Raw genomic sequence first — 20,291 nt, forward strand, 5'->3', positions numbered from 1 at the left:
TTTTAGGCCTTCGAAAAACTTCTTGTAGTTTTACGAAGCTAAATATTTCAAAATCATCTGATCCCCGATGGATAGCAGTGGAGATCTAGAGTGTATCTTGTTCTCTGAATTCCATCCTATTGCAGGGCCAAAAATCGTGTACCAGGTTAAATGTTTGACACTGAACTAGCCAACTTTCGTCAGTTGATCTGACAGCTTAGAAAATGATCGCGGTTCCTTGAAATGCCCAGACATTTTTATTCCTTTTGACTTACAGGTCCCAGAAGACTTCATCTCCAAGGAGGAGTTTGATTGCGTAGCTGTTTACATAATCCCAAAACCTGAGCTGCAGAGCAAGCTGATCACAGTGTAAGTCTACAGGTAGTTTTCGCTAAATTATCTGAGGGGGGTGTGGAACATGCATTTGGCACCGAGGAAACAGCATGAAAACTGAGTCTAAACGTTCTATATATAAGCGTAACAGATCACGCCTCTAATCCATTATACTTTTTCGCTAATCACAGCAGCTGTAGAGACAGTTTTCTAAATGATTTGTGAAAGAAAATTCCTTTAGATCAAATGTTAGAATCTAGTGAGCAACTGTGGACACCCCCCCCCCTCCCCACCTAGCTGAACAACAGTCACCTGATAACAAGCAAGGGTTAATGTTTTGTTAGGGGAAAGGGTGGGTGTGCAGTTGCTCAGATACTGACATTGATCTATTCCTTGTTAACCCTTTAACTCCCAGAAGTGATAAACTTTTCACTTCTCCTTATGATATGCAGACATTATCCAACAAACAGGTAATGAGAATACATATATCTTAGTAACCAAGCATGAGGGCTTTACTGGGAGAATATCGGCCCAAGGTCTTGACAGTACGGACCGAGTGGTCCGTACAAAAAAGACCAAGGGCCGATATTCTTCCAGTACGGTCCCGAGCAAGCTTGGTTAATAAGAGATTTATTATATGACTGAAGTTCAAAGGGACACAAGTGCGGTATCATTCGGGACCATTCAGGACAGTGCCTGGTCCAATACTGAGAGAATATTGACCGGCAATAGAGCATTTTGATCAGTTGATTTTAGTTATTGGCCCTCTGACTGCCCGAGTCGTGTAATAATCAAACTTATCAGGTAGAGGTCGCTATACTGATCCAACACCAAATTTTCATAACTAAATCACAGGGAAATGTGTTAAGCAGCAAGAAGGGAGAATTGACAACAACATCTTGAGAATTAAAGGGTTAATAAGCGATTTTCATTCAAATATTATTAGACCTGATACCATGCCTGACTTTAAATCTTATAAATGAATAAAGGCTGATAGTTTCTAAAGAAACTGTTTGGGGCAGCGTCGGTGGGGGTAACGAAATAATTTGAATATATCAACAAAGTTGAAATGGTAAATTGGCCACCGTTACAATTATAAAAGCTGATGTTTCGAGCGTTAGCCCTTCATCGGAGCAGATGGCTATATTATAATCGTAATGGTGGCCAATTCACCATTTCAACTTTGTTGATATAAATTATTCAAATTATGACTTTAAATCTAGTTGAGGCTAAGGAGGGCATACAAGTCTTTTCCTGATATGAAATCAACATTTTTATTTATTGATATTTTATTTTGCATATCTTTTTTTTAGTAACGCTCTTGGTCACAAGTTTATTGGTTGTCCAATCAGTATAGAAAATGCCAAATATTCCCGGAATGCCCTTCTTTTCAATGTCTGTTTTGTCCTCCGTCCCACTGTCGACACAATACGCTTTGAGGGTGTGGTCAAGAAATTGGCAGGATACATGACATCACTTGAGGTAATGAACCCTTTACACCCTACTGTTGATCAGTATGTAAATTTATTAAACTCTTCTCCGTACATTTTCAAGGTTTCTGAGAAGGAGAATTTATTTAATAATCAAGAGCTTCATTTTCTTTATTCTTTTGACATTACTGTTTGATCCAGGGGTTATATTGTAAGGAGAAATTAGCTATCAATCACTCTTGGGGGTTAAACAGTCAATGGAAGAAAAATGAGTTTGTTCTCATTTGTCACTTTTCCATCATCCCTTTTCTTTTCACGGTGGCTCGTACCTGTTTTCATCTTTTTGATGGTTTGTAACTTTGAAAGAATACAACAGAAAGACTGACCATGGCCAGTTGAACACTTTAACAGGGTTGAATTTTATAATCATTGGTTATACAAAAGTATGTGTCATTTCATCACTGGCAGTTTCCATGGCAATGCTTTCATAGGCTTGATTCCTTTCAATGTTATTATCATATTGGAACATTAAAAGGAGGGGTTCACCGGACTTGTTTCCATACAATAGCTTTTGTGAGGTAAGCAATTTCCACACGCATTCCAGCACATCTCAAAATCCGGATTCTATAAGATGAACATTTGATCATGATCTTTTATAGCTACCGCTGACTATCACGTGAGTTTGCGTCAGTACCTACAATCTGATGTTTACATACAGAGCTGAATAATGAAAGGGTATGTGGTCAACAACGCAGGCTCAAAAGTCCTAGGTCTAAAATTTAGCGAAATTAGTGGAAAATAATAAGGGCTGACTTTTAAAACCTAGGAACTCTGTTCTCGTTGAGGGCACTTTTCTATTTCCAAAGGTTTTTAAGGAGAAAATTAATTTTTGAAAATTTTTAGGGGGTGACCAAGTTTTTGAAGGTTGTTCTGTTAAAGAAAAGCGGCAAGGAAAATGACGCTTCGAAGCAACAGAATAGGAAATCAACCATGTGAACAACTCAAAGTCCGGGTTTCTGCAGCAAAACCTAATGCATGCGTATGCGTTATTCAGTACTGTCATGTTTACAGACGTTTACTGCTAAGAAAATCATTAAACAGCTGTCGAAGACAGCCTCCCAGGCTCATCTTAAAAATCCTACACACGACTTCTGGCTATATCATAATTATTATTTTCCTTGAAGTTTTAAAGTCTTCTTCCACTTCAGGTAGATTATCCTTCACTTGATTCTTTTTTCACCGTCACAAGATTTCATATCGGTTGAATATTTCTTTTAGATATAAAGTGAAGCAAGCTTTACTTCTCCGAAAATCGTCTTCTTTATCTTAGTTTCTATTTCCTGCATTCACAGTGGCCGCTCAACACATTAAATACACGCTCTTAGGTAAACTTCTCACAAAAGTAGAAAAAATCCTCGCGCTGCCATCTTTGTTTTAAATTCTCGTCTTTTAATCTCGCGCTTCTTTCGCACATTTCTCTTGTGTGTGACGCAAGAGTTACCTGTTCCCCACGCGAGGAAACTAGTACGAGCTACCTTAAGTGGACTAAACTGTTAAATTATGTTTGTTTGTTTGTTTTTTCTTTCAGCTTGAGTATGGATTTATATCACAAGAGGAAACAAAAACTTCTCTTACATCCATACTATCAGAAATCTTTGTTGAGCTCAATAAAATTGGAAAATGTACAGTACAAATAGGTGAATTATTTTTTGCTAATTCTGCTGTCAAATACTGGTCTTAGAGGCAAAGTTTTGTAAGCAGTTTGTAATAGTAAACAGATCATTTTAGGTGGAATTTTAAATAAATCAGCAAGTGGAATAAAATTTTCCAAGAGTACAGGTCTCTAATCAAGATCAGTGGAGGGGACAAAACTGCCTGGTTTATTTATGACATCTTTTACCATGATTAGTGCAAATGAACAAAAGGGGTAAATTTCTTAACTGTGGTGCTGCATGTGTGGGGGAGTATAACAAGGTCATTTTGTTTTTATTAACTGAGTTGATAATGTTAATTGGCCACAGTGAAGAGTTTCAAAGATGACATTTCAAATTTATTTAATGTAAGCTCTTCATCAGTACTCCTCACTGACAAGATGAAAGGGTGGAGGAGGCTGTAGGCTACAAGGTATACTGTTGTGCCTCTTTCCACACAGGATTTTTTCAGGCTTCTGATGAACTGTAAGATTAGGGAATAAAATGCCGCAGATAACAGTATCTCTGCAAGAAAAGTGGCAGAGCTGCAGACTGACAGGGATAAACTCCAGCCTCAGGGAACTTATAAGTTTAACGGAGGCTGTTAGAATTTTTTTTTTTTTTTTTGCTGTATCTCTCTGACAAACTCCCTCTCTCTTTCTCTCTCTTTAGATGAAGCAAACACCATTCATCTGAAATGCAATGTAGCCACAAGCAGTGAGTCTTACTCAGTGTTGGATCATCAAGTGCCAGTGTTTATTTGTAACAAGGATGCTTTGACATCTTCTGAGTGGGATATTACCACACAACAGGTCAATAGTTTTGATATCTGTCATGCATGCTTGACAGTGATGATAATTATATAAGTATGCTATGCAGCACCTTTAGTTAGAGCTACAGTGGAATCCCGATTTCTTGAATCTCCAGTGGAAACGCAAACTGGTTGGAGAAATCGGGAGGTCAAGAAATCGGGGGTGAAATTACAAGTGAAGCAAATCCAAGGGAAACAAGGGAATAAAGGCTGATAGTTTTTAAAGAAACTGTTTGGGGCTGCATCGGTGGGGGTAACGAAAAAATTTGGATATATCAACAAAGTTGAAATTGGCCACTGTAAAGATTACAAAAGCTTACATTTCGAGCGTTAGCCCTTCGTCGGAGCGAATAGAGGAATTGTGGGTTGTGTGTGCTTTTAAAGGCAGAAAATGGAGCTACGTTATTGGTGGGAACATGGCAATGAGAAAAACACAAATAAATTAGTGGAATGAAAAGCGTTCGTTGATCCCTGTGGGATTTAGACTGCCGGTTAAAAAGATGAGTTTTTGTTCAAGAGTTTTACGGCTTTCCGTGCTACCTAAGTGTAAGGAAAGACCGCAAAAGGTCTTAGGTAGCTCGGAAAGCCTTAAAACTCTTGAACAAAAGCTCATCTTTCAAACTGGCAGTCTAAATCCCACAGGGATCAACGAACGCTTTTCATTCCACTAATTTATTTGTGTTTTTCTCGTTGCCATGTTCCCACCAATAACGTAGCTCCATTTTCTGCCTTTAAAAGCACACACAACCCTCAATTCCTCTATTCGCTCTGATGAAGGACTAACGCTCGAAATGTCAGCTTTTGTAATCTTTACAGTGGCCAATTTACCATTTCAACTTTGTTGATATATCCAAGGGAAACAAGGTTTGGTTTGAGGTATTGTGAGGTTTGAGAAACCAAGGGTTCAAGAAATCAGGATTCCATTGTACATGTAAGGAAACAATGAAAGGGGGTGAGTGGCTTGTTATATAAAATGAGGGATCAATGTATTAGATAAAACACTAAATAAATGCATTGGAAAATAACTGAGTTACTGCAAGCACCTTGATTGTTTATAGCATTGGGAAATCCCTAGTTATTTTATAGAAGCTATAAACGGCTTTTTCTGTTGGTTTACCAGCAACCCATGTAGGATGATAGAAGAACACTCAAACAGGTTGTAAATCACTCACATCTGCCTCCTAATATACAAACTATTTAACAAATGGTAAACACCACAGCGTACACTATTGAGTTATGGATGCATGCGGGAGGTTGCTAAGCACGAAAGAAGCGTAAGAGTCACTCGAGGCGATAGCCGAGAGCGACTCTAGCTTGTTGAGTGCATAGCAAACCTCCCAAGTGCATCCATAACTCAATAGTGTACGCTGTGGTGTTTACCGTTTGTTTTATAACATAACATTGATACATTGTAGCTAAAGAGTTCCCTTTTATTTAACAAATCTTATGCGACCAGAAAAAACAAGCGCACGCGGAAAGATAGTCTTTGCATTTGCTCACGTCAGCAGCATACACCCATGGGCAAATGGGGGATGCTAAATTGACTAATCAGAGCGCACACTTTACTTTGGTTATGTTACAATTCTTGTGTTCTCCCAACAATCCTGCATGGGTTACAACACTGGGAAAGCAACAGACTGCAAGGCTGTGGTCTAACAGCGCCTGGTGGTCCCTGGCACCTTACTTTTGCTCTTGGGTGACTGAGGAATTTTAGTTTCAGAGTACTGGGCTCCATTCAGTCTTTCTTAGGGCACAGCCTTGGACTTAAAGTCAATTAGATTCTCTTTTCAGAGTGTCAGTATTTTCTTACATATTCAATTGAGAGAGGATAAGATTTTTTATCAAGATTCACTTACTGGAGAACTTTGTCCCACATGCACCTATGTGTTAATAACTGTTTAGCATCAATAATAATTAGTTTGTTAAGGGGGCATCTGTACTTGTTGAATACTATTAGCTGCTAACAGTTTCGTGATCAGAGTGAAAAATATTTCATGATTATAGATTCTGCCATATATTGATGGATTCAATCATGTTCAAAGAATCGCTGGTGAAGCAGATGTTGAGATCAGTCTTGTGCGAATGTGCATTCAGGATATGGTGTATGTTGAAGTGGCTTTGTCTCCTTTTGATGAACATATTGTTTGGTTTTAATTCTAGCTTTCAACAACACATCATAAACTTTTGCCTCAGTTAGACTGGCAGAGAACTATTTACAAAGAGGATAGTTCTGATATAATAATTATTTTGCCAAAATGCTCTTTGAATTACATGAAGAATGTTGCAAATTCTTGTAAGTGAGTGTTTCATTCCAAGAATAAAGAAACCCAAAAACGTGATTTCCATTAATTAATCTATGGTTTTAGTAACGTGAGCAATTCATTCAAGTCTAAAAGACCCTGTTCTTTTATTTTACAGTCAGCATAAAGTGGTGAAGCTTATTCCTATTTTTCAGGTAAGTATTTTGAAATTCATACTTTTTTTTGGCAGCAAATTGATGTATCATTTCTCTGCTCTGTGGTGTTTCAAGTATTCAGACTCCATCAAAGAACATTTAGAGAACCAAAATAACATTTAGAGAACCCAGTGTGCAAAAGCCTCAAGACTGCAATGTGACATCACCAGCTACTTTGTTTTTTTCCTGTGATGTTAGATAGAACCTCTTTTGGTAACATACTTATGATTTACGTTACAGTACTCAAATGTGTATATTCCAACACCTGAAATAAATCAGTTAACTCACAATGAGAGATTACAAAAGGAATGTCTTGACTACATTGGAAAAAAGGGTAAGAAAGGTTACTTTTTATCTTCTATTTTTTAAAACAGATGGCCCATGGTAAGTAACAAGGGGGAAGGGGGTTGGGGAAGGGAAGAGCAAAAGATTCTACCCATAAGACAGTTGGGATCTAGAAATGCAGCAGTCAAAGGTCTGTGCATGTGTGAATGTTTTGGTAGTAGCCAGGTGGCTTGCTCTCAGGCTGTTAGAACAAATATGTCTCATGAGAGTTACAAACAACAACATGTGCAACATTTGACTGCTGTGTCGGCCGCACATGTAGATGCTAAGTGGTTTTAGACTAGTGGCACTTATGTATCCTTTGTGGCATGAAGAAGGTGACCAGGATTATTGCTTCTTTCCTCCTTGGATGGGATGCCAGTCCATCACAGACTGCACCCCCCAGATTTTCTGACAGTTTATTTCATGGTACATATACCTCTTGCCTATAGTCCTGTGTACCCTTCTTTAGGTGCTACTGGAATGACATAGATTTATTTCATTAATGACATGTAACATTTTAACATTATTTCTAGGTCCTTCCCTTCCTTCATTCCGTGATGTCTTTATGCTGTATTGTGGACTCAGGCCAGGGGCAACCGTGAAAGATTTGTGTACAAGATACAATCCTGCTAATCTGCGAGTAGATGAGAGGTAATAACTGATACATGGCAGAAAATTTCAGTACTATGGCAAAGGTTACTTACAGCTGTTTATGTATTTTTTGTCTGGAACTCACTTCTTTCACCTATTTTGACAAACAGTAGATTTCAGCAGCTAGTAGAACCCAGTATTTAAAAGTTATTCGTGAATATGGCCAGTGAACCTAAGGGAACTATTTAAGAAAGATCTGAGATTTGTTATGTGTGAAAAAAAAATCAATTTTGTTTCATAGGCGGTTAATGCAGTTTGGTATGGTGACTGGTATTATTCGACGTCTCCACAAATACCCAGTACAACTGACAACACACAAGACTGCATCATTACCCAAAAGCTATCACAGGATGAGAGGCAGACATCGAGATTCAAATGGCAACAGATTCAAACTCACAGACAAGTGAGTTATTGTAACTGAGCACCACAGCAGATCCATGTCAACCATTTGCACCCTAACATCAGTATGCAAGTTCTCCATAACTGTCCTCCATAAATTCCCTTTGATTTTTGCAAGGAGAATTTGTCTCAAGAGCTTCTTGAGTTGGTGATCATTTTCTTAATTCTCATGACCTTAATGTTGAGTTTAGGGGTGATTCTGTCAGGAGAAATTAGATGTTTATCACTCTTAGGGTAGGGTAGGTAGGTATATAAACCAAGTGGCCCATCCAGCTGGCACTTAACTCTAGTTTCCGTAGCATAAAGCAACTAGGAGTATCTCTACCCATCCCTGGATGGGATGCTTGTCCATCGCAGGGTTACCCCCTAGCATTAAATTCACCGGTACCCATTTAAACACTTGGGTGAAGAGAGGCACTCTTGGAGTGAAGTGTCTTGCCCAAGATTACAACATAGTGTCCCCAGCCAGGACTTCTACCTGGACCACTCAATCCAGAGTCGAGCCCACTCACCATGAGGCCTCTGCGCCTCCCACATCACTCTTAGGGGTAAAGGCTTAAATTAACAGAACAGCAAAATGGAAATCAGGCAAAATTATCCCAAGTTAAGTTCACTTGGAAAGATGCTGAAATAGTTTCTTTTTGCTCTATCTTCAGTAGAAATCTCTGGAGAGCTCCTTTTGTTATAGGATTTTCATATAAAGGAAATAATTTTAGTTACAAGGATCATTGCTGTCTTAACTTTAATTATTCAACAGATGGTTGGATGGAAATCACAGCTATGATGAAATATGCTGTAAAACAGGTAGTGAGACATTTTTCTCTTGTTTCAATTTGATTGTCTTTTGTTTGTTTTTTTTTTTTGTATTTTTGATGCATCTCTGTTGGTATGTTTGTTTGCTTTTTTTGTTTTCTCTTTTTGTATCCACAAACTTTAAACTCGTTCAAGACAAACGGTATCTTCATGTGATTGACTGGTTCCTAATAAAAAGAAAACCGTGAATGACAAATTGGTTCATGCTTGGCGTGTGTATATTGAGCTGTGGATGCATGCCAGCCAGAAGGCTGGAGAGCGCAAGAAAAGCATTGGAGTTGTAACCCTAGCTTGTTAAGTTCCCTCCAGACTTCCTAAGTGCATCTTTACCCTGAGGGGTGAGTAGTCCAGTGGTCAGTGCGCTAGACTCTGGGTCGGTTGGCCCGGGTTCAAGTCCTGGCTGGGGCATGACGTTGTGTCCTTAAGCAAGACGCTTCACTCGCATTACTCCGTCTTCTCGGATAAGACGTAACGCCGTAGGTCCCGTCTCCTGCAGGGTTAGGGGTAGGAGAAGTAACAATTTCCCATGCACGAGATTACTGTGTAGTGGATGTCCTCCCCGGGGTGGGATGGATGGGAAGGTGAGATCGCTACATGGACTGAAGCGGCTGCCAGAGACACCTGATAAAAATGCTGACGTCCGATCTCAACCTTACGATACTGTTAAGCGTGACTGAATATATCCTCATAGAAGTCTGCGCTATATAAATGTAAAAATGTAAATGTATATACTCATAATAAAGCTTGAGCCAAATCTTATGAGAGAAATTTTAAATTTTTAAACTGACCATGTTCTTGATTCCAGGCCTGACGCATCAAGAACTGGAAGATATCATCGAACAGGATCCTCATGTAGTGGTTATCTGGAAATGATACAAGAAATATTTATGACAATTCTGAATTTTCGAAGTAACTGAACATTTTTCCAGCACAATAGCAGTGTCTGCAGGGTAAATATTTGAAAATACAGAAACAGAGAAATTTATATTTCTGTAGGAAGGCTATTAAAAGTGTAATACATTAGTAGATTATTCCATAAATTTAACTTACATTTGTTGTTTATAGTCTATTTTTTTGTTTATAACAATAAACATAGTACACATCATTTGATTGGTCAATTCAGTTTCCAAACGGATGCTTTAGAAGGTTAAAGAGCCCGCATGTAACTAATAATGTCAAATGTCAGTTTTGAATAAGTATAATTATTACACGACTCGGGCAGTCAGAGAGCCAATAACTAAAATCAACCAATCAAAATGCTCTATTTTCGGTCAATATTCTCTCAGTATTGGACCGGGCACTGTCCCGAATGGTCCCGAATGATACCGCACTTGTGTCCCTTTGAACTTCAGTCGTATAATAAATCTCTTATTAACCAAGCTTGCTCGGGACCGTACTGGAAGAATATCGGCCCTCGGTCTTTTTTGTACGGACTTCGCCGCGCTCGGTCCGTACCGTCAAGACCTCGGGCCGATATTCTCCCAGTACGGCCCTCGCGCTTGGTTAATAAGATATATAGAATTTGTCCTTACTTCCAACTCTTAAATTGACCCTTTGTAGACCATAACAAGAGCAAGTGGTTTTGCTTTCATAGGTCAGTTGTAGGTCAGAAATTAAATTTTCCTTGTTTTAAAATGAGAACCTATATTAATTATTATTACTGTCTAGGAAGTATCCTACTTACTAGGTAGCCGGGTTCCTTTGATGAAAATGACCCTTTTATTCTTCAAATTTGATACCAACAAATTTTCTACCTCTGTCAGCAGAAAAAATTGATATTCTCTTGAAGGCTAAAAACACTTTCCATCTCGCCCAAGTAAAGTATATTTAGTTTTCTATTACTCGAAGAAAAACAATACCTATTTACTACCCAGTAGAGAAAGAGGTCGAGTTAATGGTTTACAGCAAGGCTTCCTTGAGCTTGTTTACTTGTGAGTTTTATTTGATAAGTCATTTTTGACTAGAAAAGTGACACGACCGAGTCAAACAAATACATCTTTCTTCTATCGTATGGCAGCGGATGACAGACATGAGGACAAAAGTTTCTGAGTGCTTGTAACCACAGCTGAGATGTTTTTCGTGTCAACCAACGAAGAGTTGTGACAATTATTCTCGAAAGCACTCGCCACGCAACACGCGGGCTCTATTGCGTAATGACACCTTTGTTGTGTTCTTTGTTTTAAATCGTTACCACAGACTATAAACTTAGTCTCTTCACATAATATCTGTAGTTTTGGTCTTGTTAACCGTTCTTTCTCTTATCAGTCTGAAAGTTACGTTCATTTAGTATCAAGTGCTCAGTTTGTTTTTATTTTTTGTGATTTTGTTTTGTTAGAGCCGAAGTACTCTGTTTCCTTTTCTTTTTGATTTTCACTTGTTCTGTTTTATTTTTGTGGCTACTGCCTCATTCAGGGGGCGAAGCCACATCTTATGTCGAGATGAGTGAGTGAGTGAGTGGGTGAATGAGTAACTGAGTGTAATGATAGAATTCCGACCTTGACCCAAACTTAACCCGATGTCTCCCGGTACTACTTAGTGTTTTTTTAGGAGCATCTTAGTAGTTAGACATTCGCACTCGTACAGAGTTGAGTTCTCTCCTTTTGTGATTTCAGCCTTATAGCCACTCGCACATAATGTTTTCAGTTCTTGCCGTGATACTATGAAAGACAGCAGAAAGCAGCAAACATCACAATCATCTCAGGTTTGTGCGCGATTTTAAACAAGTTTTCCTTGCAGAAATATCCTAATAGGTGTGATCGCACTAGCTATCAAAGAGTATAAACCGAGTAACTTAGCTGATCAGATTACAGCATTCGTTTGAGATTATGAAAAACGAATTGGTAGAGACTGGGAAAATGTCAGGTGAAATACCATATTTCAGTTGCCGAGAGGTGGCATTACTTTCAATCTTAGTTTTTAGCTTTAAAAGCCGAAACCTGGCTGTCTTAATTCTCCACCTTAAAACGATAAAAATAAGATTCAGTTAAAAGAGAAGCTAAGATGCGGATAATGAGATCAGCATGCTTCGAGGTGTTCTTTAACTCTGCTAATCAAAATAAACTTTTAAGGGACGGACCATTATTGAGTTATTTTTTTCAAAAACAAAAAATATATATATATATATGTTAGCGTAGAGATTGGTGTATTTTGGTGTAGTGTAACCTGATGAGCGCAATTTAACAGTTAGACGGGCGAGGAGACCCAAGAAGCCACTAGGCTTATGGGAGAGCCACCTCACTTGAATAACAAATTAAGTAAAGAAAAAGTGCTGCGAATGTGCGGCTTGGCCAATTCAGTGATTATTTAAGTAAAAACTCTTGCAATTTCGTTTTAAAGCTGGGAAAGTTTGACGAACGAGTGACTGAAGTAGGGAGAGATTTCCAAATTTTAGGACCTTGGTAGAGAATTGTAAACTGCTTGACATTTGTACGGCACAAATGCGTTCGATAATTACTGGCTGTTCTGGTACCATAGTTGTGAATTTGGCTATTAATTACAAAAAGATCGGGAAGCAATGGGGGCAATAAGTTATTTTTGAAATAAAACATAAATTTGGCGATTTCAAACGTATTGACTTGGAAAATATCTAAAATTCCTAGTTTGAGAATAAAGGGGCAGAGTGGTCTCGATAGTCTGAGTTCATAACCCGCACAGCTCGCTTTTGCAAATAATAATTTCTATTTAAGTTAGATACGTATGTGGACGACCAGACGGAGTCACAATAGACGATATAAGAATAAACTAAGGTGTAATACAAAATGAGTTTGGTTGCAGAGGATAGGGAAAAGCGAGACCTAAATATAATACCTATTGATTTAGCGATTTGTTTACATACAGAGCTGATATGGTATTTCCAGGTGAGATGATTGTCAATATAGACACCAAGGAATTTAGTTACATTAGCTTGTTGTGGGGGTTTACTTCCAAAGGAGAAAGAAATGCTGGAGTTAAATTTCTTCTGTCTGGATTTAAAAATTATATAGTTGGTTTTCTTTATATTAACTGAAAGCTTGTTCCATTTTAGCCAAACGTCAATGTTTTGGAGTTCATCATTAAGTATGGATTCTAAGCAATTTAGATTTGAGTGAGAATAAAAGATACTGGTGTCATCAGCGAAAAGTAGAGGGTCTGATAATTCAGAGGCATTAGGAAGGTCATTAATGTATAGAATAAACAATAGTGGGCCTAAAATCGAACCTTGAGGGACACCACACTTGATGGTTTGCATCGGAGTGCAAGCTTGATTGAATTGGAAAAATTGCTGGCGGAAAGAAAAGTAGCCTTTAAACCACTGCAGAGCCACGTCACGGATACCACAGTGCTCCAATTTGGCAAACAAGATTTGGTGGTCGAAAGTGTCGAATGCTTTGAAAATATCTAGGAAAACACCCACCGCTGTTTGGTGTTGGTCGATTGCAGATGCAATTTTATTTATCAAATGAATTGGCGCGTGCGATGTTGAGTGATTTTTCCGAAATCCGAACTGACAGCGGTAAAGTATATCGTGTTTTTCGGCAAATTCTACCAAGCGATCGTATAGAACTGTCTCGAAAATTTTGGAAAAATTAGACAACAAAGAAATTGGTCTGCAGGTTACAAAAAAAGCTAGGATCCTCTGCCTTGAAGATGGGAATGATTTTAGTGATTTTAAGTTTGTCCGGGAAAATGCCTTTTAGTAAAGATGTATTGATGATATCTACCAAAGGAGCAGAAATAAGGTGAAATGAATATTTAATGACATGCATTGGGATACTGTCAGAGCATAGTTAGTAGAGTCCCCTCTACTAACTATGGTCAGAGCCAGGAGCTTTCTTTGAAGCGAACATGCTACAAATACTCTCCAGTTCACTAGTTGTGGTGGGGTTTAAGTAAATGGAGGGATGTTTGTTGTAACCGAGATAAGAGCGAAAAGAAGGATCCACACTGGGTATAGATCTAGCTCGGTTGGGACCAATGTTTGTAAAGTATTTGCAGAATTTGCAGTATTTTCATGGCTTACCTTTCAAAACAAGCTTGCGTGCGCACATGATTATGAAACAATTATGAACTACCACGCAGAAGACGAAGATTCCGATAGAAACAGAAATGCTTAGATTGCAACAAAGATTGCACCTACGAAGACACGAAAGATTGTAGTCTTTCGTGGACAAAAAGGAAGCTGATGAAAGGAACTTTTCCCGTCTCGTAGATAAACATTTAGCCAATCGCATTTGAGGCGCCTTTTATTCAGCTGAGTGTTATTCTCTTGTCTAACCCAATAGAATCTCAACATCAAGTACGATTTCTTTCAATAAAAATAATAGCTCTAATGTTCTCAACAATTTAAGAGACGGATTCTAGAAAGCAGAATTCTTTTCAAAACATTCGCAATCTAGAGATAACTTTTCTTGTAATCGGTTCTCATCTTTTCGCGCTAACAGAAATTGATTTCTAGGTAGTCAATTCTGTGGTCTGTCAGATCTGTCATCTTTTACTTAAGGGAGTTAAGCTAACTTATCATAAGCGGACTGTTTGTCATTCATTGTCTACTCGTTGTGAATCAACAAAGGTTTTATGCATGATATGTCAGATTTACTTACCTAAGGCGATAACAAGGTTTCGTCACAGCTGGTGATGCATTATCGATGCTGGGAAAGTTTCTTTCTGCATTTCTTATCTTTGATCAAATTTACCAACTTGAGTGATCAAGACCAAATTTCTCCTTGCGATATCAATACAATATCAAGCAGACAAATGATGAGAATAAAGAAAAATATCAACAAGGGGAATATTAGTTGATTATTATTTGATCCAATACCAAATTCTCCCAGCTATCAACATAAAAATTGTATGGCAGACAGTAAGGAGAATTACTAACGAGATCTGGGTCTGAGAGGGTTAGTACACTCGAGCTCTTTGAATATTCTGCTTCTATGTTTTATAAACAATAGCTTCCATTTAGCGCGAAAATATACACGGATATTCCTGTCCGCGGAAATTATCTGTTCCGAGATGCAAACAGATTTCCGAGAGCGAAGCTTAAGGAAAATTGTGAGCTCCAAGGAAAAGAAAATGTCCATGGAAAAATATAAGAGCGTATTTTCGCGCCAAACGGAGGCTATTTTGTTTATCATTCTTCAAATACTTTTCAATGCGCAGGAAAAATGTTTAGATACAGGTTACCGTTACTGTGGGATCTTAATTTTTCAGCCGGTGTTCTTTGATAAGAAAAAAATATCATGTTCCTCCTTCTGTAACAACTACCCATCGTTTCTCCGTTGGAATTAAAATTTAACCGCAGACTTTTCCGTTCATCTTAAGTCTCAAATAATACTAATGACTCAAATGAAGCGCAGTCCTCTCTGGACAACACTTTAGAATCTTTGGGAAATGGACCCCTTTTATAGTGTACTTCAATGTGGTACTTCTCTGATAGATCATGTTTTTAGTTATAATTGTTTTTGCAATCAGGTGTATAGTATTACTTAAATGGATTTGGCTGAGTCTAATATTTAAAGCTTTCAAGAGAGGTGTGTTAAAGACGAATCCAATCTATCGGCCAATTGTTTTCTAATTCTTATTTCTGGGTTGGTTGTAATTATTTTAATCTATTTTGACTGTGCACCAAGATACAGCAACTCAATTTAAAACCAATTATGCGACTGCTGTCAATATACCCAAGTTTGGAATGTTTGCTTGTCTGGAGAAAGGTTTAACTTTATAATGAAATGTAATGATTTCGCTTGTTTGGTTGCTTTCTAACATGAAATTCATAGTTTAACTCTCATGAGTGATCAAGAGAGAATTTCTCATTACAGTATGAATGCAAAATCAAGCACAAAAGTAATAAGGGGGGTAAAAAATATCAATTCGGGGATTATTAGTTGATTTAATACCAAATTCTTCAATTCACATCGTAAGAATTGTATGGCAGACAATACAGAGAATTACTTATGAAATCTGGGAGTCGAGGGGTATGCCTCCCCAAGGGTGCTTGTGTTTGTAAACTTTGGTTATGTTGGTGAACATGTGGGTAAAGACCTCCTTCACAAGTGATGGCTCTAATCGCTATTATTTTATATACATGAAATTCAAATGTAAAATTAAATTACCTTTATAACTAATTCGCAAAAAAGAAGGCGTCTTCACTCAATGTGGAGGGCCAATAAGGCTTCTTTATATTCATGACATAGAAGGATGATAGTCGATGTCCATACCTCTCAGATGGAGGCGGCAGCATTGAACCTTTCCATGCACAATAATTCTTAACTCCAGGCGGTTACCGCTCCATTGCACTGTTATGCAGTCTAGAATATCATGGCAACTGACCAAAAAAGATTTAAGACTACTTTAACCCTTATCATGCTGAGTTCGAGTTCAGGTTACAATCCCCTAAACTGACTTTATTTTTACTAACACACTTATACACGACAGTTGATCCTTTCATCAGCAGTGCAAGCTTTACATTTCATCAAATCCCAACAACCTATATATCAAATTAAAGCTTAAGAAATTGTCTTTCTAATTATTCTATTACAATAAACTTTTAAGCTATTTTGCTTTTAGAATTTTAGCTATGAAATCATGCTTTTGGAAAAACTTGACAAAAATTATACATTAACAAAAAACAAATCATATGAATTTCTTCCAAAAATTATCTGTACAAGCCTAAAATGGCAATCAGAGTTAAGCCCTAGTCCACCAGCTTAATAAAACAATTCCTGTGTCTGTGACAACATTTGTTTTTCTAAATACAGTAGTAAGACTGCATACTTGTCAAGCAACCTTGCATTCCGTTCTTTACCGTGATACTCAAGCTCACTATTACACTAAATTTAGCTAAATCCAGTTAATTCTTTCCCATCTTTCAAACAGTTTTGGATAAGTCCATACAGAGTTGCGTTTCTGGCAGTGAACGCATTTCACATAGTCCCTCGTCTAGAGAATGCTTTTGATATTTGCTGGAAAGTCTACCGTTTCGGCCTAAGGCTGAAATATTCAACTGAAATGTAAATCATTAATCGCTATAGACACATAATCATATAGTTTAAATTCTTTCACTGTAAGCGATTAAATCACTCAATTGAAAAAAACCCTCTGTACTTTATACTTTATTTCCTAGTAAAATACTTTTTCACGTGTAATACAAATTCAGTGGATTCGAGGAGTTAATGTGTGATTAGAGCTCTGTCTAACTATTTGTCTCTTCGACAGACAGACAGCCTTGCATTTCGTTCATTATCGTAATAATTGTGCTAAATTCTAGACAAATCCAGATAATTCTTTCGCATCCTTCTACAATTTATGAATGAGTCTGTATAGGGTACGTTTCTGCAGCTGATAGGTTGTTAACGCATCTTACATAGTCCCTCGTCAAGAGTGGGGATACATTTGATATTTGCTGGAACAGCTACTATCATTATCGCCATAATCATACGTCCATAAACAACAAAGTCCTTTGCTGAACGAAGGAAGCTTCGTGATAAAAACTCATTCAAGTACTGGATAGTAGGTTGGCATGTTGCTTTTAAATGTTAAAAATTAGTTTTGAAACACATACAGTCCGTATCCACAGTCTGACAAAAACTGATCAGAGATCTAGCTGATCTGGCGGCTTTTTTGGTTTCTTCTCACATCCACGGCTGGTTTTAGCTTTTAACTGACGAAATCCATGCTTGGCTTACAACACGCGAAGACCTAGCTTAATAATATCTTACCGAATGATCGCTGAAAAACAAGATCGAGTGAAGACTCTTTCGAAACTTTCTCGCAAAGTCTTTTGAAAGCAAACACAACTAGTAAGACAAAGGTATTGCTTTGTACTCGAGATGGCCACTCGCGTGGCTTACTTTTGCCACAGAACCTTCGATCAAGTCGTAATCTCTTAAAATCTCTCGTTTCTTGGTCGACTGTTTTCCCGACCGAAATAAAGCTACGATCTCCTTCCATTTTTCGGGGTTTTCATTTGAAAGCAGAGTCAATCTCTGGATCTTTTCGTTATTCCAGAACTCATCATGTTTCGGTCGGAATACCAAAACGGCTGGCTTGACTGACTTTCTCTTAGCCCACTTGTAGGCATCCTCAACTTAACGGCCTGCTCTCAGTTGGCTTGTTAGCTCAATTGGTTAGAGCGCTGCACTAGTATCGCAGAGGTCAGTGGTTCGAGTCCCGTACAGGCCTGATTTTTTTCAGATCTGAATTTCGCTATTGCTTAAATAGCGCTATCTACTGCGAGGATCGTGCATCATACGTATCAAATACCGCAGTTCAATATATGATTTTCATATATTTATTCTATCTCATTTATCACTTTCACGGGTTCATTACGAATCAACTTAACGGCCTGCTCTCAGTTGGCTTGTTAGCTCAATTGGTTAGAGCGCTGCACTAGTATCGCAGAGGTCAGTGGTTCGAGTCCCGTACAGGCCTGATTTTTTTCAGGTCTGAATTTCGCTATTGCTTAAATAGCGCTATCTACTGCGAGGATCGTGCATCATACGTATCAAATACCGCAGTTCAACATATGATTTTCATATATTTATTCTATCTCAAATGATTTTGTTAGGTAGAACCCTTTTCCAGAGCTGAAATCTCGTTTCTGCCTTCCTGCCGGTAGATGTATGCCGCGACCATTCAAGATGTCCACTGCACTGTCATGATCTGTACCGTGATACAAGTCTTCAAACTGTTCCTCTATCGAGTGACAAGGAATCTCACTCGCAGAGATCCATCCTTGAACATTCACAATGTTGACGTAAGACTCAGGGTTGCCTTCAGTCACGTTCCTTTTGGAAAGTGAAACTTGAAACCATTCATGTATTTTAGTGCTCTGAAAAGGAAACTCGCTCCTGGCAAGCTGGTTGTCATCAGAATTTAAGAACGGGTTGCATCGAAACTCATCTTGAATAAAGATTTCAGCCCAATCGCACGGATCGATGTGTTTTGCCATACTACTCGCACGCTCCATAATTAAATCGGCAGTCAAACTCAAAGGATCGAATCCGATGTCATGAAGCAGTTCTTTGCTAAGAGAGTTCTTTCCCGACAGATCAGACAAGGCTGTGTAGTTGTTCTTTAAGAAAATAACTATCCACTCACACAGCGTCCTATGATGTCGAAGTTTTTCTGGCATATCTTGAAGACGGTCGAGAAAGTCAATCCGAAGACCGAGGCTAGAACAAACACGGATTGTTTCTTTTTCCAGACAGTCGCGTTCTTCCATACAAATTTCTTCCCTCATTTTTTCCAAAAAGTCGGCATTCAATGTGGTTTCAAATTTCTCGAGAGGCCATTGACGACGTAGGAAATGAATTCGGAAGTTTCTCTCATGATTATGTATCATGATGGTCATATGAAACGGGCATGTCAGGTGCCTCCGCGTTACTTTCAAAGCTTCTGTGGAATAAACTGCTTCCCTCACTAACTGTTCGTCGACCTGATTTTCTTGACTTCTTTTCTCCTTTTGAACACGCGTTCGTCGTAACCACAGCTTTAGGAACAAGGAAACTAGCTCAAGCTGCGGCGTTACCGAAGGAACACTCTTCACAACTCCCTTTCTATGAAGCTTCTCTCTTTTCTCTTTATCTGACGTCGATGATGTGGCCTCTTCATTTTGAACGGAATTGCCTGTGATCCGTTTTGAAATCTTGAGCTTAAATCCCACCGAGTCAAGGAAGGATTTCAAAATAGCTTCAAAGCGCAGTACTTCGTCGTCCATATCTTGCGCTTTGCTATCAATTCTTACTGATCACGTACGAGTCTTATTCCAGTTCGTGTGAAATGATCGGTTGGTTTTGTTGTGATGTTATTGGCTGTAAGACTCAAGTGACGTAAGTCGGTCGTGATTGGTCTGTTTCGATCTGTCGGTAAAGTTAGGTCGTTATTTTTCGGTCGTTTGTGCTGTTTATGTCGTGAATGAGTCGTTTGTATGGAGCGGGTAGTTGTTGACATCTGTTTAGGGGAGTCTGTTCTTAGTTAGTAAACCAGCTTTCCAGAGTCAGTCGTTGAAAATAGTCAGTGCTGTAGGTTAGGCATTGCGCAGAGTCCCAGTCAATGTTGTGGTTGGTAAGTCGATGGTGTTCAGCAATGTGATTGCTGACATCACCTTTCCTCGTCGCCCGTCTGTGTTCAGTCAGTCTTGTTGTGAGGTTTCTGCCAGTCTCACCGATGTAGGAGGCTTGGCAGTCGGAACAATTGATCTTATAAATCGTTCCCTGTCTGTTCCTCGGTTCGTCTTTGTCTTTAACGTTGGTTAGTAACTGACGTAGTGTGGTGATAGGTTTGTGGGCGACGCGGATATTGAAGGGTAGTAAGATGCGCGAGATGTTTTCAGACATGCCTTTTATGTACGGTATGGTTGCCGTAGTCGTAGGGGTTGCGGTGTCGTTTGTGTCGGTAGTGGTAGTGGGTCGGTGAGTGTTTCG

General features: G+C 38.7%; 2 protein-coding genes across 2 annotated transcripts; one reads left to right on the forward strand and one right to left on the reverse strand.

Annotated features, from left to right (window-relative positions):
• The first annotated feature begins 5 nt into the window (after positions 1 to 5).
• On the forward strand, positions 6 to 9,994 carry LOC111342994 (GATOR1 complex protein NPRL2). Its single transcript, XM_022950119.2, has 12 exons — positions 6 to 145; positions 257 to 348; positions 1,626 to 1,794; positions 3,331 to 3,439; positions 4,106 to 4,245; positions 6,249 to 6,346; positions 6,663 to 6,699; positions 6,940 to 7,033; positions 7,560 to 7,677; positions 7,919 to 8,080; positions 8,834 to 8,880; positions 9,695 to 9,994. Exons 1-12 carry the CDS (start codon positions 68 to 70, stop codon positions 9,760 to 9,762), a joined length of 1,212 nt encoding a protein of 403 aa, XP_022805854.2. The 5' UTR covers positions 6 to 67; the 3' UTR covers positions 9,763 to 9,994.
• Positions 9,995 to 18,406: 8,412 nt separating this feature from the next.
• Positions 18,407 to 19,617, reverse strand: LOC111335809 (uncharacterized). The gene has a single exon (XM_088761794.1). The coding sequence runs from the start codon at positions 19,583 to 19,585 to the stop codon at positions 18,407 to 18,409; it is 1,179 nt and encodes a 392-aa protein (XP_088617920.1). The 5' UTR covers positions 19,586 to 19,617.
• Between the last annotated feature and the right edge of the window lie 674 nt (positions 19,618 to 20,291).

The sequence above is a fragment of the Stylophora pistillata genome, chromosome 5 (genome assembly GCF_964205215.1).
Source record: "Stylophora pistillata chromosome 5, jaStyPist1.2, whole genome shotgun sequence".
In the NCBI taxonomy this organism is placed as follows: domain Eukaryota; kingdom Metazoa; phylum Cnidaria; class Anthozoa; order Scleractinia; family Pocilloporidae; genus Stylophora; species Stylophora pistillata.